Source organism: Pistacia vera, unplaced genomic scaffold (assembly GCF_008641045.1).
Source record: "Pistacia vera cultivar Batoury unplaced genomic scaffold, PisVer_v2 Contig269, whole genome shotgun sequence".
NCBI classification, from domain to species: domain Eukaryota; kingdom Viridiplantae; phylum Streptophyta; class Magnoliopsida; order Sapindales; family Anacardiaceae; genus Pistacia; species Pistacia vera.
The window spans coordinates 93,030-111,910 of record NW_022196078.1 but is presented as its reverse complement, the minus strand read 5'-3'; the positions used below and the strand labels follow the sequence as shown (position 1 = coordinate 111,910).

At 34.7% G+C, this 18,881-nt stretch overlaps 1 protein-coding gene and 1 non-coding gene across 2 annotated transcripts; one reads left to right on the top strand and one right to left on the bottom strand.

Moving 5' to 3' along the window:
• Positions 1 to 14,288: 14,288 nt before the first annotated feature.
• On the bottom strand, positions 14,289 to 14,396 carry LOC116133407. Its single transcript, XR_004128539.1, has one exon. It is a non-coding gene; the product is annotated as a small nucleolar RNA R71 (small nucleolar RNA).
• A 115-nt stretch (positions 14,397 to 14,511) lies between these two features.
• On the top strand, positions 14,512 to 15,794 carry LOC116133349. The gene is made up of 2 exons (XM_031419063.1): positions 14,512 to 15,047; positions 15,359 to 15,794. Exons 1-2 carry the CDS (start codon positions 14,512 to 14,514, stop codon positions 15,792 to 15,794), a joined length of 972 nt encoding a protein of 323 aa, XP_031274923.1.
• The last annotated feature ends 3,087 nt before the right edge of the window (positions 15,795 to 18,881 follow it).

The window sequence follows — 18,881 nt, the reverse complement described above, 5'->3', positions numbered from 1 at the left end:
GTCTCTTAATTGATTTTTGGTTAAATTCCCTTTTCGTGTCTTTTTCATGAACCCCATACCTTGGCCTAATGTTACAATCTTTACAAAGCCCCTATTGATCTAAGAAGTGTGAAGTTCTACATTATGGAGATGGTTTGAAAAGTGAGCCTGTATAGTTTGATTCCATGATTCACCTGTAAGTCATAACCCGAATACTGAGATCAAATTTTGTCATGAATGTTATGCTAAAAACCATCTGGTTTGTAGACATAATGGTTGTGGTTGTTGAATATTCTAGGGTTGATAACCAACAAATGGAATTGACTTTGCATTGTTTTGGAGCTTAGGCGATTTCTAATTATTCTATTTGTTTTGTGTATATATGCGATTTTTAAGACACGTTTATGAATTGATCCAAGAATTTTTGTTACTTTTTGTTCTTTATGTCTTATTTTATATTTTTGGAGTCTAGGTTAGGTTTTAGTGTGGATGTTTATGGGTGTCATCCGCTGGACCTCACAGATACAACTCGTCCACTAGCCGCCTAGGGGTTTAAAAGCCAATATGTGTGCATACGCAAAATACATCGTGTCAATCTACGAAAATGATTTAGATAGGTTTAGATATAGGTTTATTTGGTTGTTTTATTTCAAGCTTAGAGACCTTGTTTTATCGCTTAGTTTGCTAGGGACTAGCAAAGAAGCTGGTTGAGGTTGTGAAAGAGCTTGAATACAATATTTTGTTAGTGATTCAATTGGATTATTTTGTGAAAAATGCGTTTTTATTGTAGAATTTTAGTTAATTTCATAAATACCTTTTATGGATCACGGGGTGTATTTTGAGTCTTTTAGGTAAAACCGGATATTTGAATAAAAGAAGAATGATGTAGATAGAATTCGTGACAAGCAGGAACAAACAGTGCAAGAATCGGAATGGAAAGAAAGTTGTTACACTGGAAGTGAGATTTAAAACCTGTGGAATTTGTCAAGATAGCATGTCTCGATGTTTTTTATCATAACATTAGCTATATAATCAAAATTCAATGATTCTTGTGATGTTTGGAAAGCTTATTTAGAGAGCTAACAAAGTTTCATGTTGATGACTGTCGCCAATTATAGCTTCCGGGATGACTCGTGGGACAGAAAGGATGATCGTCACAGAGCGACCGTTTTTCTATTGCCCGCAGCGATGGATTGCGGGCTTGTTTGGGTTATTTTATTTTCCTAGTTCGAATTTGATGGTTTCGGCATTTAATTCTTCTAATAACCTCCAAACCCTAACACTAATACGGGTCTTTAATTACTTTTTTAGGGAGATCAGAGAAGGAGAAAAGAGCAAACTACTATTTTTGGAGATCATATTCCTTGCAGTTTTTTTGTTCATCAATTAGAAAAAGTTTTTCTATTTTTCTTTCATTGCACTCATGTTTGTTAATACAGTTTGTTTTTTATTACTACAATTATGAACTAAATATCTTTTCTCTAGGCTAAAGATGTATCCCAATTTATGAAGATTGTTGACTTTATTGTTGTTAATTTTATTGAGCATTAATTCTAGTTTTATTATTGTATTAATATATTCATTCTTAAAAGCCCAAGAGTTCATTGATTTTATGGGTTTGGGTTAATCGAGAGTAAAACCTGATAGTCTAAGGTAATAAATCATAGATTGAGCGAACGCTAGAGATAGGTTACCGTGCTCTGTGAGACTCTGTAAATCTATAAAACTTAATGATCTCTAGCTTCCTAAATCAACTTTAGAATATTTTGGATTGTGTTTTTAACGGTTAATTTCGCTAATTGTTCGAGAGAAGTTAGTGAAATATTAGGGAGTTTGGCCTTTAGAATAAATTTAAATTAGTGTTAGCAATAATTGTGCAATATAAACGATTATATTGGGGAGAAATTTAGCCCTATGTTTGTCTTATTGATCTTTTAACCACAAATATATTAATACCATTCTATTTTTGTCTACTTTTTAGTTTGTTTTATTTTTCAATTATTTATTTTAAAACTCTAGACTAGTTTAGTACTTGATAAGTATTTTATTAGGATTTTGACAACTCGTTTACTCGAGCTTTACTATTTACTCGATTTCGTATACTTGCGAATAGCTTGTCAGTTATAAAAATAAATTCTTTTGATACATATCATATTCCTCATTATGATTTAAAGTTTTAAAAAGCTTTTAACCCATATACTTACTAACTTGGGTGATATTTTGATAATCATTTTTTTCAAAATAATTTTATATATGCGTAAAATGATTAATATCTAACCTCGATCTAAGTTAATTATACAAATTCACATTTAACCAAACCTTAATTGTGTCTATGGCTATTTAAGAAATATATTGTATGAATTGATAATTAAAATTATAATATATATCATTTATAGACACTTTTTGTTATTATTATTATTATATTATTATATATATAATCAATAAAAAGATATCTTTCAACAATAAAATAAATATAAATATTGTTGAGAGAGAAGAATCCTAATTAATGCAATAATTAGATAGCTTAAAAAATAATTAATATTGTTGTATTATGATTTGTTACAATAATACATTATTTTTATTATAAATTTATTCATAATTTCAATTTATTGAATTTTTTTATCCAAAATTATCATAATACTTAATTTGTATGCATGAGTTTATATAGAAATAATTCATGTCTGATCCGTTACAAATACCAATATAAAATGTGCATTTTATTATTTTGTGATATTTATTATTCCATATTAAAAAGGAATTATAATGGGTTTCATCTTTGTCTCAAATATGATAATTACGATTGGCTATCTTTTCCTGCTAATTAGGGGTAGAAAGGTCAAATTGCCCTTAGGGAAGAAAATATCTAAAACTCAATCAACATTTTATTCGGGCTGTCGCCGCGGCGAAGAAACTTCTGTCGCCTCAGTGAAACTGTCCAGAGAGTTTCTCCCTTGGTTTCAACACATCTTCGCCGCGGCGAAGATTATTCTTCGCCCCGGCGAAGCTTGGTATACACAACTTCTTCTATTTTCAGCCAAATTCAGGGCAAACATTCAACATAACTTTCAATCAAACAATATTACCAAAACCAAATTCAAATAGGAGCGGAAGAGGAAACAATAACTACGTACCTCAAGTGGGGCGTTACAACCCGGCCCATTTGTTCCACCTTTAAATGGGTGTGTTGATTGGCGTATATGTGCATATGGAGGATGATTATACCAATTAAGAGATTTGTAGTTGGACAATGTTTTGGCACTTTTTGGTTTTGTAAAAAGGTAGGTTTTTATGGACTTTTATACTTAGAATGATATGGAAAATACTATGAATGTGCAAATGAAGGTGACATGGTTAAAAATGAATAGAATTTGGATTTGGCTTTTTAAGACGTATACTGTACATGCTTCGCTGAATCAGTCATAATTGAAGTTATAAAAGTCTGATTGAGCTGATTCTTAAAGTATTAAAAATTTAAGAAATAGACCTAGAACTTTTATGTTTTAGCTAAAAATCAATTCGAATTGGAAGATGAGGAAACAATTGCTTGAAAAGTGACAAACTGTATGGCATCCACCTCCTTAATAAAATTCCCATCTTTTTTATAATTTCTAATAAACCACTGAATAATCTTACTGTTGAAATTCCTTGTGTTGTAAGAGAAATTGAATGAATTAAGTAATGAATTTAATAGGAAAATATTCATGTCATGGAGTTTTGCTAAATTGATTGATGAATTGTGCAATTGGCCAAGGGTACATGTGAATGAATGAATAGTATGATTGAGCGTGGGAGATGTTATCCCATATGTTTGCATTCATAACGGTAATGCATATAGCTTATTTAGTTGGCTAATGAAAAAGTTTATGAAATGTTAAAGAATGAATTCCATGAGTCTCTTGACGTATAAATCAAGATCAGAGGAAAAAAAATCTTTGTGGAAACCATGAGTCCTTTGAGGTGACGACCAAGAACAAGGTAATGGTTCAAATGAATCCGATCGGATAATAAAGACTAATGAAAACATCAAGTACCAAGAAAAAAGAAATAGGCATGCCATGTTTATGAATATTGCATAACTCATTTATGTTCTATGTTATATTATGTATGGTTATGTTATGACTTATGTTCATGAGGAAAGTCCAAAGTATATGACATGTTTTATGAATTTGATAATATCAATGAATGAAGGTCATGTCTTGTAGGTAGGTAAGGTCCTGAGTAATATGCTTGTATAATGAACCTTAATAGTTTATAAATGGCCATATTCCCGTACTGAGTGATTAGCGCTCACCCCACGAAATTTTTTTAAAATGTTTTGCAGGTAAGAATTGAAGCTTGAATCTGGGAGAGGCTACTGGGGAATGACATGCACATGAAGGAATGCCTTTGCTATGTTTTGAATTTTTGTTGTAAAATAACATCAAATGGTTTTTGGTTTATGGATGTTGAAGTAAATATGTTTTAATAAAAGTAGTATGACTATTTCCTTGTCAAATGAATGAAAAAGGACAAATGATATTAGTAAATGATATTATACACTTATGATATTAACTCCGTAGGAAGCTAAATTTCTTGAATCATTTTATGGTTATGGGATGTGTAATATCATGCTTTAAAAAAAAAAAAAAACAAAAAAAAAACAAAGACAAAATAGACAAAAGTATAGGTTTTGAAACAAACTCATTTCCTAGGCGTGTCTTTTATATGTTCTCAATGGCCAAGGGATACTTAGGAAATACCCGGTTAGGGAGGGGTTTTACAGCCACATCCACCCAAGACAGTTGTTCACCACCCCGGATCATGGAACCCTAGCAAGCCAATCTCATCTTCATTTGGCTCTAACTACTATTACCATGACCCCCTAGCCAAGTCGACCCAAACATAGTCAACTCAACCAATCAACCTCTTAGCCACCGAATCGCTCATCCAAACAACCTCGTTCCAATAATACCAACTAAAAACACCATTCACCTTCTCGCAAACACAACCCTTACACTCAATAATCAATCCATCTCACCAGTTAGTCCCGTTTGGCTCGTCCAATCACATCAACCTGAATGTATTCCCTCATGTACAAAACACAAGTCTCTACACCCTTATTGCAACCCCCCTCGAGCAAGCCTTAGCCAAACAGTTATCTGAGATGGAAGCCATGATCTAATGCATCCTTAGCATGCCTACACCCCTTAAGAAGAGCCAACCTTTGAGCTTTCCTGATTAACTTTTTGTTGACACCATAACCCTCACAGAGATGCCGCGCAAGTTCACCTTCCCCAACATGAAACTCTATGACAGAACCATAGACCTGGATGATCACATAGCCTCATACAAGTAGAGGATTTTTGTCGTCGCTATCCCTTGTGATCTCCACGAAGCGTGCATGTGTAAGAGCTTCAGCTCTAGTCTAGTGAGACCAACCCTCCAATACTACACGAAGCTCCTGAACAACTCCATGAGTTATCAAGACACTAAGGGCAAAATAAAGAGCCTTTGGTCACACACATAGAAAGTAGTTAAGTGAGAAATGGAATTGGAAGGACAATCTTATCCTTGGGGCGAAAAGGGGATTTTAGTAATTTCAAAGTCCAGGGGCATTTTCATCATTTTGGGTGGAAAGGGAACTTTGGTAATTTTCCTAGGGTTGACACCATTATCCAATATTTATATTGGAGGATTTTAGCAAAATTGGATTCATATTAATTTTAATTAATATGAAGGAATATATATTTAATTAAATTAAATTTATTAAAACCCATAAATTAAATATGTAAATATATATGAATATATATGGATTAAATAAATAGTAATATTTATTTAATTAGAATATGTATTTATATAGGAATTAAATAAATAGGAATATTTATTTAATTAGGATTCATATTTAAGGAGAATATCTTTAAGAGATATTCTAATTCATTTTTATTAAGGATTGCAATCCAATCCAAGTAGGAATTAAAGGATTCACAATCCTAATTGAATTCTTATTTGGGATTGCACTATATAAAGGGTCATTGGGTTTTGATTTAATATACAATTACAGCACAATTATCATTAAGCTTTCACATATTTTTGAGAGCAAAATTGTGAAAGAAAACCCTCCCAAATTAAACCCTAAATGCAAAACCGTAGAGAATTTTTCTCTCTAATTTTCGCCACCTCCTTAAGCTTTTGGATTGATCTAGTAATCAATCCAAGAGTGATCCCGGCCTACTTTTGTGTGGATACCATCAAGCCCAACTCTAGTTTGGGTTGATAGCGATATTATGAAGACATCCAGTTAAGGAGCTGCCAATGAAAGGTATAATCTAAACCTTGAATGGGTTTTCATATTGTAGATTAGATTTATCAAATCGTGATCTTGGGTAAAGGGTAATGATGTAGCAAGAAAAAAAAATTTATTCTACACTTGCTATGCCATTATTCCCTACATGTATCAACCTCTAGACCTTTAGAATTGTTGCTTATGGATTTGTGTGGTCCCACAAGGACAACTAGTCTAGGAGGTAAGTTTGTGATCCTTGATGATTATTCACGTTTTACATGGGTACTATTTCTTGCACATAAAAATGATGCATTTGATTAGGAAATTGCAAAACCAAGTAGGTTATGCAATTGCTTGCATTAGAAGTGATCATGGAAAAGAATTTGAAAATACATTCTTTGAATTATATTGCAATGAGCATGGCATTGAGCATAATTTTTCTACACCTAGGACTCCTCAACAAAATGCAGTTGTTGAGAGGAGAATTAGAGTTTTAGTAGAAATGGCTAGGACCATGTTGTGTGAGCATAATATGCCCAGGTATTCTTGGGTTGAGGCAGTTAATACTACATGCTATATCATTAATGGAGCTATGATTAGGCCAATCCTCAAGAAAACTCCCTATGAGTTATTCAAAGGGAAAAAGCCTAATATTACATATTTTCATCCCTTTGGTTTGTAAATGCTTTGTGCTTAAAAATGGTAGGGACAACCTTGGAAAATTCGATGCCAAATTGAATGAAGCAATTTTCCTTGGTTATTCTTCTCATTCGAAAGTGTATAGAGTCTTCAACAAAAGAACTCTCTCAATTGAAGAATCTAGTTCTTTTGCTGAAGAATCTATACATGTGTTATTTGATGAATCTTTTTCTAAGAATGTAGAAAATATAAATGAAGAAGAATTTGATGAGTTGATGAAAGAGCTTGAAATGAAAGATGAGGCTTCATCATCAACTGACAAGAAGGAAGAAGAACATTAAGAAGAGGTCAACAATGAAAATGATACATTTATGGAACCCTAAGAACAAACAAGGGAGATTTCCTTTCAAAGAGTGAGAGATGAAGTGAAAAATGCACAAATCGTTAGAGATCCCACTCAAAGAGTAAGAACAAGAGCATTAATGAGGAACACTTGCCATTTCATAGCATTCTTGCCTCATGTGGAACCTAAGAAAGTGGATGAAGCACTTACTGATGAGAGTTGGGTTCATGCAATGCAAGAAGAGCTAAATCAATTTGAGAGAAGCAAAGTATGGGAGCTTATAACAAGACCTAAAGATCATCCAATCATTGGCACCAAATGGGTATTCCGGAACAAGATGGATGATCAAGGTACTGTGGTAAGAAACAAAGCAAGGTTAGTTGCTCAAGGCTACTCTCAAGAGGAAGGTATTGATTTCGATGAAACTTATGCCATTGTCTCTAGATTAGAAGCTATCAGAATGTTACTTGCTTATGCATGCCATTTAGATTTCAAAATTTTTCAAATGGATGTTAAAAGTGCCTTTTTAAATGGTTTTATTCAAGAAGAGGTTTATGTCAAACAACCACCCAGATTTGAAAACCCTAATTTTCCCGAACATGTTTTTAAACTCTCAAAAGCACTCTATGGTTTAAAGCAACCTCCTAGAGTTTGGTATGATAGTTCTAGTAGCTTTCTTGTTCAAAATGGTTTTTCAAAAAGGAAGATAAATATTACCCAGTTTACAAAAAGGCTTGGGCAAGATATTTTAGTAGTGCAAATCTATGTTGATGATATCATCTTTGGTGCTACTATTGAAATCCTTTGCAAGGAATTTTTTAAGATGATACAGGGTGAATTAAAGATAAGCATGATGAGAGAACTAAATTACTTTCTCATATCACAAATCTAGCAACAAAAGGAAGGGATCTAGTTGAATCAATCCAAATACATTCAAGATCTCCTCAAGCACTTCAGGATGAATGAGACAAAAGATCAACCTACCCCCATGAGCACATCACTCAAATTGGAAGCCGATGAGGGAGGAAAAAGTGTTGATACTAAGTTTTATAGAAGCATGATAGGTGCACTTTTTTATTTAAATGTATATAGGCCAGATATTTTATTTAGTGTATACATGTCTACATGTTTCCAATCATGTCCTAAGGAATCTCATTTGAATGCTGTCAAAAGAACTCCTAGGTACTTGAAAGGAACTCCAAACATTGGTTTATGGTATCCTAAAGGGTCTTCATTTAGCCTTTTAGGATACTTAGATGCTTTTTTGGAGGATATAGGATAGATAGGAAGAACACTAGTGGAACATGTCAATTCTTAGGAAGCATGCTAGTTTCATGGTTTTCAAAGAAATAAAATCTAGTTGCTACTTCTACCACAAAAGCAAAATATGTGTCAGTAGCAAGTTGTTGTGCACAACTTCTATGGATGAAGCAACAACTTGAAGATTTTGGTTTTAACACGCATAACATTCCTATTCATTGTGATAATACAAGTGCTATTAATTTGTCTAAAAATCACGTGCATCATTCTAGAACAAATCATATAGACATTAGACATCATTTCCTACGTGATCACATTAGCAAAGGTGACATTGTGCTTGAATTTGTTGATACTAATCACTAATTGGTTGATATTTTCACTAAGCCTCTTGATAAGGAAAGATTCTAAACTATTCGGAGAAAGCTTGGAATGATTGATGCGAACTAGGTATCCATCATCTTATGTGATTGTTTTTTATGTAAAATTGATTGAGATGATATCTTTTTAAATGCATATTCAGAATACATTTGAGTTGATTGAGATAACATGCTTTTTACATTGATTGTGTGATTGTCTTTGCATAAATCAAAGTGCAATAACTCTTACATAACCCCATTAGTGATTTGATCCATCGGATTGCAAAGATAAAAGGGTTGGGATTATGAGTTAGGTGCTCAAAATATGCTTTTGCAACATACTGTATAGAGAAATCTATACATGCATCTTCAAAGGGGACCAATAATTAGATGATGGACCTAAAAATCACCAAGTGGTAAGTCTTCTCATGAAGATGCAGAGCTTATTAAGTTGACATGTAAGGCTTTTGCAATGTATTTTATGAAAAAAAAAAATTAAGCTTCTTGATTGGTGAACATGTATGTGAAATGAGTTTGGTGTGTTTTGATTGAAGAAAATCAAGTTGATGTTGTAATACCCACATTGAGGTATGAAATTTTATTTATGTCTTAAAGTCTTTATGCCTTTATTTCATGCCTTTATTTCTAGAGGAATGCATGAAAATTTGTTGAAGAAAACGTTCACAGACTTTACCGCGGCATTGTACATTCTACCTAAACTCGTGGCAGAAACAGGCATCTTCGTCGGGGTGAAGAACTCCCTGGAAATTTTAGTAAATCTGGGGAAAATCTTGCTCAAGGGAAAAATGGTCATTCCACCCATAATTAGTTGAAAGTGTGGGGAGTGAAAAGAGATAGAATTTCATGGAGAATGCAATAGAATGAGGACATTTTGGTAATTGACTAAGGGACATAGATGGAATTTCATGGAAAGTGTAAGGGTCAAATGGGAAGCTACGAGTAAATTTTTGTTATATTAAGAGATTAAGCTTAAACCTTAGCCATTCTTCTTTGCCTTTCACGCCATCTTCTACCCAAAATTCTATCAATTTCTTTCAATCAATTTTCAAAGGAATTCCATAGAATTTGGTCTAAGTTGGGTAGATTTTCAATCCTAAGCCTCAAGGGTGTAAGAGAAAGAAAGTTGTGTCAAGGGAAGATTAGAGTGTTGAGTTGCTCACTCTCAAGGTAAGTAAATCCAACTCAAGTTATGATTTGAGAAATCAATTGAATAGAGACTTTTTACATGTATGTATGTGCTTATGATTTTGAGAATTGTTGATGAGATTGATGTTTATTGATGAATAAAATTGAGCCATGAGAAGTGGAATAGCTTGTATGGTGATTGATGGAAGTTTGGTTGAATTTAGAAAGAGTTTGAGTGGAATTTTTGGAGTGTATTTTCCTGGCCAGGTTTAGTATTGCTTTAAGGGAATTTTACTCCAAATATTGGTGGCTTGAGAAAGAAGTAGAAGTGTGCCAAATTAAAGTTTGAGTGTGCATGCAATATGTTTGATGAAATGTCCAAGAGAAGTGTATGCATGAGTTTATTCACTTGTGATTTTGATATGAGTTTGTAGATGGTGGAGAATGACTTATTTCTATGCTACATGGCATTCTTGCATTTAAACATTTGCATTTAGAAAGAATAACAAGCATGAGCCATCTACATGCATACATATACATATGTATGAGAACTTAAAGAATAAAGAGAAAGAAAAGCTATTAAAGAATGCTCTATGATAAGTGCTTGAAAATACACTTATACTTAGTGGTTTATAGGTATCATTTGTGGGAAATTAGGATTAATTCGCATGAATTAACTTAATTGTTTCATAAACGCACTTTTTGGGATCACGGGTATTTTTGTTGTGTTTTCAGGGAATAAGGCTCAAAATAATATTCGGATGAGAGATGATGTTGGTGAGAGAATTTCTGACGACTGGAAACAAACAGATCGAGAATCGGAGTTGAATTGAAGAAGTTATGGAAGCTGAAGTAAAGAGAAGATTCTAGATTACATTCCAGCTTGAGCATGCCTCGGTATTTTGAAAATATCTTGAGCTGTAGAACTCATATTAAGACTATTCTTGGCCTGTTGTAAAGCTGATTTTAGGGGCTACATTTCATATGTTTACCAATTTTCCAAATTTCATCATTATCAAGTTCAAAAATAACCATCTCTGAAGAATAGTGGAATGATACGGGAAGAAGACCGGTAGCTACTGTGCCATAGCATAGTGCCAGGGCATAGTCACAGAAGTTAAAAATTGATTATCTGTTTTTAGGTAGGAGAATAGGGTTAAGAGTCCTAAAACAACTAGAATTAAGGAAAACAAAACCCTAACCCTTGTGGGATATAAATATAAGTCTTTTAGCATTGTTTTGGGGGAATTCTTTTAGAAATAAAAAAGGAGAGAACAAAGATATTCAAGAACTGAAGAAAAAGGGAGATTAAAGAAGGCTTGGAGAAGAAGAATTGGAGGAGATCATCATCAACATCATTAATCCAACCAAGTTTCACTAAGTTTTTCTTCTTCTTTGTTATTAGTATTTGTTATGAATAATACAATGATGTTCTCATATTTATTCATGAAGAACTAATTCTTTTGTGATTGAGGGTGATTTCAAAACCCTAGATGATGAGAATGCAAAATGTCATATTTCCCCCCCATAATGTCTAGTCTTTTATACTTATTTGGTGCATAAATGTACTCATTATTATTTTATTTTGATTTAGGATGCAAATGGAGGCGTTAAATGCAAAACGAAACTAATTAGGTGATTTTAGACAGTTTCAACATTACTTCGTAATATGGACATAACTCTCTTATCCGAGCTCCGATTGAGATGATTCAAAATGTTGTGGAACTCTAAGAAAGAGATCTGCAATTTCATGTTTTGATTTTTGAGAGATACATGCTGCATCAAGGTTGGAATTTGGCTTCAAGTTGACGCACCTGCACTGCTGACGTTCTAGAACATTCCGCCTTGTCATGCAAGTCAATTAGGCAGTTTATTATTGGAAGTTTTGAAGACCTATTGCACGCAAGTTACAGCTGGAAACACCACTTTTTTATTTTATATTAGGACTTTATTTTATTTTCAATTAATCAGATTAGGATAAATGTTATTTTAGGATATTAGAATATTTTGAGGAGATTGAGTAGAATTCAAAGACTTGAATTGGATATTCTTAAAAGGGGGAGAGAGATCAGATTAGAGGAGAACACACACGCCTCTCTTTCTCTCTTCTGGAATTTTTCTCTTTTGAGTTTTGATTATGGCCATGAGCGGCTAAAACTTTTATAACTTGGTCGAAGGAAACGGAGGCCTCGGAATCAATAAACTGTGAGATCTAATCCTTTTTTTTTTTTTTTTAGTGTTCAATATATGTTTTGAGTATTGGATGTTGTTCTATGCCTATTTTCATGATTGTTTCATTTAATTACTAGGAGGCCTACTAGTTTATTATTTGTTACAATCTACTGCTAAGTTAGATATCAAATCCGTAATTGTTTGATCTCTCTAACTTGTGGAGTAATTAGGTTTAGAATTGTGCGCGTTAGGAATTATTAAATCTTAAGAAGAACATTCAACTAAATAAATACAACGCTTTGTGTTGTGTTGTTCAGCTTCATCGATTTCTCTAGCCCTTAAGGCTGCTACTAGATTAAACCTTTAGTGCTTGTCTAGGGTTGTTTAGTAGTAAGATTAATTAGATCGCTTGTTTCCTATTAATTACAACTAAGGAGAGATAGGAAATAGTCCAACGGTGAATACTCAAAGTAACAATTGAATATACTTCCATCGATGATCAGTTGTAAAATTTCGATGGTGGATGTGACTTAGACCAAGGTTTGTTCTTTTGATTGATTAATTTGAATTGTTTTCCTGAAATTGTTTCTGTTTTACTCAAATTCCCCCCCCCCCCCAGCCTTGTTCACGTAACAAAAAACTCGGCTAGATACTGTCGTGGGAACGATCCTTACTCACACTACATGTGTTTTTAGGTTTTAATTTTGGTTGCCTACGACAGCACCACCACTAGACATGTCTTGTGATTAATGAAATTTGCATATTTTTTTATCTTTTGATCTCTCTTGGTTATGTGATTATTTCTCTGAAAATAGGGTCTAACTAGATTTTTCTAATTGTTTAAGTAGCCAATTAAATCGTTAGGATTAATCTATTAATGCCAATTTAGGTTGTTTAGTACGGAATCACTTTATTAACCTAAATAACTAGTGGTAAAGTGTATGCCTGCATACATGGGGGGTAATCACTCAAGATAACTAAACTGACCATATGAGTTTGGACTTGATTCAGTAGGTCTCTCACTACTTAACGCTTTTATTACTTTGAATCTAGAGATCATATTCTAGGTTATTCAATAAATAGGGAATTGGGTTATGACCGTGTCTAGTCCAACGACTCAGTAAAGAGAGATGAGACTTATCAACGTTTGGTATTTTCTGAGCTGATGTGATCAAGAGGGTAGAAAGTTAAAGAGTGCTTTTATTATATGCAATCTGTGTCTAGTGGTGGCGAATAAACCTTCAATCTCGTTTATCTCATTGATTTCTCTTTTGTTATTAGTTGATTGATTTACATTGTTTGCTTTGAGTTTTTTTTTTTTTTTTTTAGTTTTTGTTGAGTTTTTATAATTCGTGACAAACCCTGTTAGAAGTAGATAATTAATTAAGTTCACAAATCCTCTGTGGGAAAGACCCTTACTTGCTCTTTGCTACTACACGACTTTGCATTAGAATTTAGTGAGGTAAAATTAGGTGTTGCATTTGCATGCATCAATTTTTGGCGCCGTGTCGCTGGGGATTTTCATTAACTTAATTATTTTTTTACTTTTTGTTTATTTTTCAATTTTTATTTGTTCTTTGTTTTTGAGTTGTAGGTGTTTTTGGTGAATGAGCTCACGATACAATTTGAGATCAAATCCGCATTCTGATTTGATTCCACCTATTACTCCTTCGAAACAACCTTTGCATAGATCAACTCTCGATCAAGCAATCCGTACCAATCTTCCACTCACAAGTGATTCTTCTGATTTTTCTAATCAAGAGGAGATGGCTAATCTAACTGTCAAAGAGATGGCTGCACTAACCGTTGACCAACAGCCTTTATGCATTCAATACAATGATACGGCATGGGGAGCTTTTGAGCTTAAATCTGGGATGATTCATCTTCTACCAATTTTCAGAGGTTTAGCGGGAGAGGATCCAAACAAGCACCTTAAGGAGTTCCATGTGGTGTGCTCGAGTATGAAACCAAATGGAACAATGGAGGAACAAGTAAAGTTAAGGGCATTCCCATTTTCTTTAGCAGATAGCGCTACGGAATGGCTTTAATACCTACCATCCGGGACCATAACTACTTGGAATGAGATGAAGAGGTTGTTCTTGGAGAAGAATTTTCCAGCATCTTGAGCCACACTCATTAGGAAAGAAATTTGTGGGATTCATCAAAATAATGGGGAAAACTTATATGAATATTGGGAAAGGTTTAAGAAATTGCGTGCTAGCTATCCACATCATCAAATAAGTGAGCAATTACTTCTCCAATATTTTTATGAGGGATTGATGCCAATAGAGAGGAGCATGATAGATGCATTAGTTGATAAAACTCATACAGAAGCAAGGAACTTAATTGCAACCATGGCGGCAAACTCTCAACAATTTGGTACTCGATCTGATCCACCACCAAGGGAGGTAAATGAAGTGGGGATATCCAATAATCTTGAGCAACAATTGAATAATTTGACTGCACTTGTGCAACAAATTGCAATTGGACAAGTGAAGACATGTGGAATTTGCTCCAATGTGGGACATCTTACCGATATGTGTCCTACCCTTCAAGAGACAAATGCAAAACAAGTAAATGCCATGCGAGGATACCAAGGACAACAAAGGCAAAGGTATGATCCATTTTTCAATACCTATAATCCAGGATGGAGGGATCACCCTAATCTTAGCTATGGAGAAAATCAACAAGCTACTGTCACTAATAATCCACCTGGTTTCCCTTACCCACGAGCTCCACAACCATACCAAGCAAGACCCCAAAATGTTTCCCAACCTCAAGGAAAGTCTTTGGAGGACTTGGTAAACTCATTAGCAACTAGCTCTCTTCAATTTCAGCAAGAGAATCTCAAGTTCCAACAAGAAACAAAAATGTCAATTTGGAAAGCCAAGTTAGTGAATTGGCCGCTACTCTTGGAAGATTAGAGGCGCATGGGTTCGGAAAGCTTCCTTCCCAACCTTTGGTTAACCCTAGGGAGAATGTCAGTGCCATTACTTTGAGAAGTGGTAGATAGCTTGAGAAGACTCACAAGAAGCCAAATGATGGGAAAGAAGTTAGAGATGAGTTGATTCAAGGTAGAACAAAGCAGCCCAAAAGTGTAGAAAATTCACCAACCGATTCTTCCAATGCAAAACATCCACCTAAGGTACAATCTAAAGTTCCTATTAATACTTACGAACCTCCTTTGCCTTTTCCTAGCAGGTTTGCCACATCAAAGAAGGAGGAACATGAACAAGAAATTTTGGACACTTTTAGAAAATTACATGTCAACATTCCTTTGTTGGATGCAATAAAGCAAGTGCCGCGTTATGAGAAATTTCTTAAAGAATTGTGCATCAACAAGAGAAAACTTAAGGGAAATGAGGTGGTAAGCGTGGGAGAAAATGTCTCAGCGGTTTTGCAAAGGAAGCTTCCAACAAAGTGCAAAGATTTGGGTAGTTTCACCATACCATGCATCATAGGCAACACAAGGTTTGAGAAAGCAATGTTAGACTTAGGTGCTTCGATTAATGCCATGCCTTACTCACTTTATCTTGATTTAAATCTTGGTACTCTTAAAGAGACTGGCGTAGTTATTCAACTCGCTGATCGATCTAATGCCTATCCAAAGGGAGTTGTGGAATATGTTTTGGTGTAGGTAAACGAACTTGTTTTTCCAGTGGATTTCTACATGCTTGACATGAAAGATGAAAGAACTGTGAAAACCACGCCAATGTTTTTGGGGAGACCATTCATGAAAATAGCCCGTACGAAAATAGATGTGTATAATGGGACGTTGACAATGGAGTTTGATGGGGAAGTCATTCAATCTAACATCTTTGACGCAATGAGTTATCCTAATGATGACAATGATTGCTTTTCCATTGATATACTTGAATAATTAAAGAAGCAAATGTTTAAGCTTAAGGGTAAAGATCCATTGGAAGTGGCAATATGGAATGGGTTGTCAACCGAGGAACCTCAAAGTTTTAATGAAGACATAGAGTTGGGAGAAGAGCTAAATAAAACTATAGCAATGTTGGATGAGCTTCCAATGAAAAATCCAAGGTATGAAATCTCCTATATTTCTCTTCCTATGTCTAATGAGAAACTTTTACCTTCCATTGTGCAGGCCTCTACCTTGGAGCTTAAGCCTTTACTAAGTCATCTCAAGTATTTATACTTAGGAGAAGGAGACACATTGCCCGTGATTGTAGTGGCCAACCTTTCAAAGGTGCAAGAAGAGAAACTTGTTCGTTTGTTGAGAGAGTACAAAATGGCAATTGGTTGGACGATTGCTGACATTAAAGGAATAAGTCCTTCTGTAACGCCCACATGGAGGTACGTCATTTAATTTATGTTCTTATGCCTTTAGTTGATTTTACGAGTATACTAGCTAGAAAGAAAGCATTACACCTTCCATGTGCATGAACCGCATATTATTAGAGGAAGGATCGAAGCCTACAAGAGAAGCGCAAAAACGGTTGAATCCACCAATGATGGAAGTAGTGAAGAAGGAAATAATCAAGTTGTTAGATGTTGGTGTGATCTACCTAATTTCAGACAGTAAATGGGTTAGTCCGGTCCAAGTAGTTCCTAAGAAATCCGGAATAACCGTGGTAAAGAATGAAGATAATGACTTAGTTCCCACTCAAATCCAAAAGGGATGGTGAGTGTGCATAGACTATCGCAAGCTCAATGCCACAACGCGCAAAGACCATTTTCCTCTTCCATTTATCGATCAAATGCTTGAACGTTTAGCGGGCCATTCACACTATTATTTTCTTGATGGATTTCCAGGTTATAATCAAATTATGATTGCACTGGAAGATCAAGAGAAGACGACATTTACATGTCCCTTTGGCACTTTTGCTTATCGACGCATGCCATTTGGACTTTGTAATGCACCCGCCACCTTTCAAAGGTGCATGGTAAGTATTTTCTCTGATTACATAGAGAACATTATAGAGGTATTTATGGATGATTTTAGTGTCTATGGGAAATCATTTGATAATTGTTTGGGTAATTTGACATTAATTCTTAAAAGATGCATAGAAACTAATCTCGTTTTAAATTAGGGAAAATGCCATTTTATGGTAAATCAAGGGATAGTTTTAGGGCATATTATCTCATATAGGGGGATTGAAGTTGATAAAGCTAAAATAGATCTTGTACGTTCCTTACCACCTCCTACTTGTGTGAGAGAGGTACGTTCTTTTCTTGGACATGCAAGATTTTATAGGAGATTTATCAAGGATTTCTCTAAGATCGCAAGGCCCTTATGCTGTTTGTTACAAAAAGAGGCAGCGTTTGAGTTCGATGAAAAGTGTATAAAGGCGTTTGAGAAACTAAAAGAACTCCTAACCACAACCCCAATTATTCAGCCACTCGATTGGAGTCTTCCATTCGAGTTGATGTGCGACGCAAGCGATCATGCCATTAGAGCCGTGTCAGGACAACGAATTGGAAAGTTACCACCCGCCATTTATTATGCTTTAAGAACATTGAATGACGCTCAACTTAACTACTCCACAACTGAGAAAGAACTTTTGGCGGTTATTTTTGCATTAGAAAAGTTTCATTCCCATCTAATTGGCACTAAAGTTACTGTTTTTTCTTACCATGCAACTCTTAGGTATTTGCTTACAAAGAAGGAGGCTAAACCAAGGCTTATAAGGTGGATTCTGTTGCTACAAGAGTTTAACCTAACAATCCAAGAGAAAAGAGGGAGTGAGAACGTTGTAGCAGGCCATTTAAATGTAGTAAATTACATAGTGACCAAGAGAACCCCACCCAACATGTCATGTGCTATCAAGGACAAACTGAAGAAGATCGCCAAGCAATATGTGTGGGATGATCCATATCTTTGGAAATATTGCCCCGACCAAATCATAAGAAGGTGCGTTTCCAAAAGTGAATTTAATTCAATTTCAACTTTTTGCCATTCCTATGCATGTGGAGGACACTTCGAAGCAAAGATGACAGCTCTCAAGGTTCTTGAGAGTGGATTCTATTGGCCTACACTCTTTAAAGACGCATATTATTTTTGCAAAACATGTGATTGATGTCAACGCTCAGGTAATTTAGGCCCCAGAAATCAAATGCCCCAAAATCCGATTTTATTTGTTGAGATTTTTTATGTATGGGGTATTGATTTCATGGGACCCTTTTCGTCTTCGTATGGTTACTTTTATATCTAACTTGCTATTGATTATGTGTCTAAATGGGTAGAAGCAAAGGCCACCCAGACTAATGATTCTAAAGCTGTTGTAGATTTTGTAAAATCTAACATTTTTGCAAGGTTTGGAACACCTAGAGCCATAATTAGTGACGGGGGCACTCATTTTTGCAACCGTACATTTTGGGCTACCTTGAAGAAATATAACGTCACCCACAAGATCTCTACGCCATACTACCCACAAACAAGTGGACAAGCCGAAGTCTCTAATCGGAAAATCAAGTCCATCTTAGAGAAAACCGTGAATCCAAATAGGAAAGACTGGAGCTTGCGACTTGATGACGCATTGTGGGCATACAGGACAACATATATGTAACGCCCACACGGTGGTATGTAATTTAATTTATGTTTTTATATCCCTTAATTGATTTTTGTTAGAATTATTGTAAGAGAATATGAAGAAATTGCCTTAAACTTGCATTAAGGGTAAAATAGTCTTTTCACTCAAAATTAGTTGAAATTGTGGGGAGTGAAAAGAGATAGAATTTCATAGAGAATACAATAAAA

Coding starts and splice junctions, on each gene's coding strand:
- LOC116133349 (XM_031419063.1), top strand. CDS start 14,512: ATGGCGGCAAACTCTCAACAATTTGGTACTCGATCTGATCCACCACCA. Junction 15,048..15,358: donor ATGTCAATTTGGAAAGCCAA/GTTAGTGAATTG, acceptor TTTTCCTAGCAG/GTTTGCCACATCAAAGAAGG.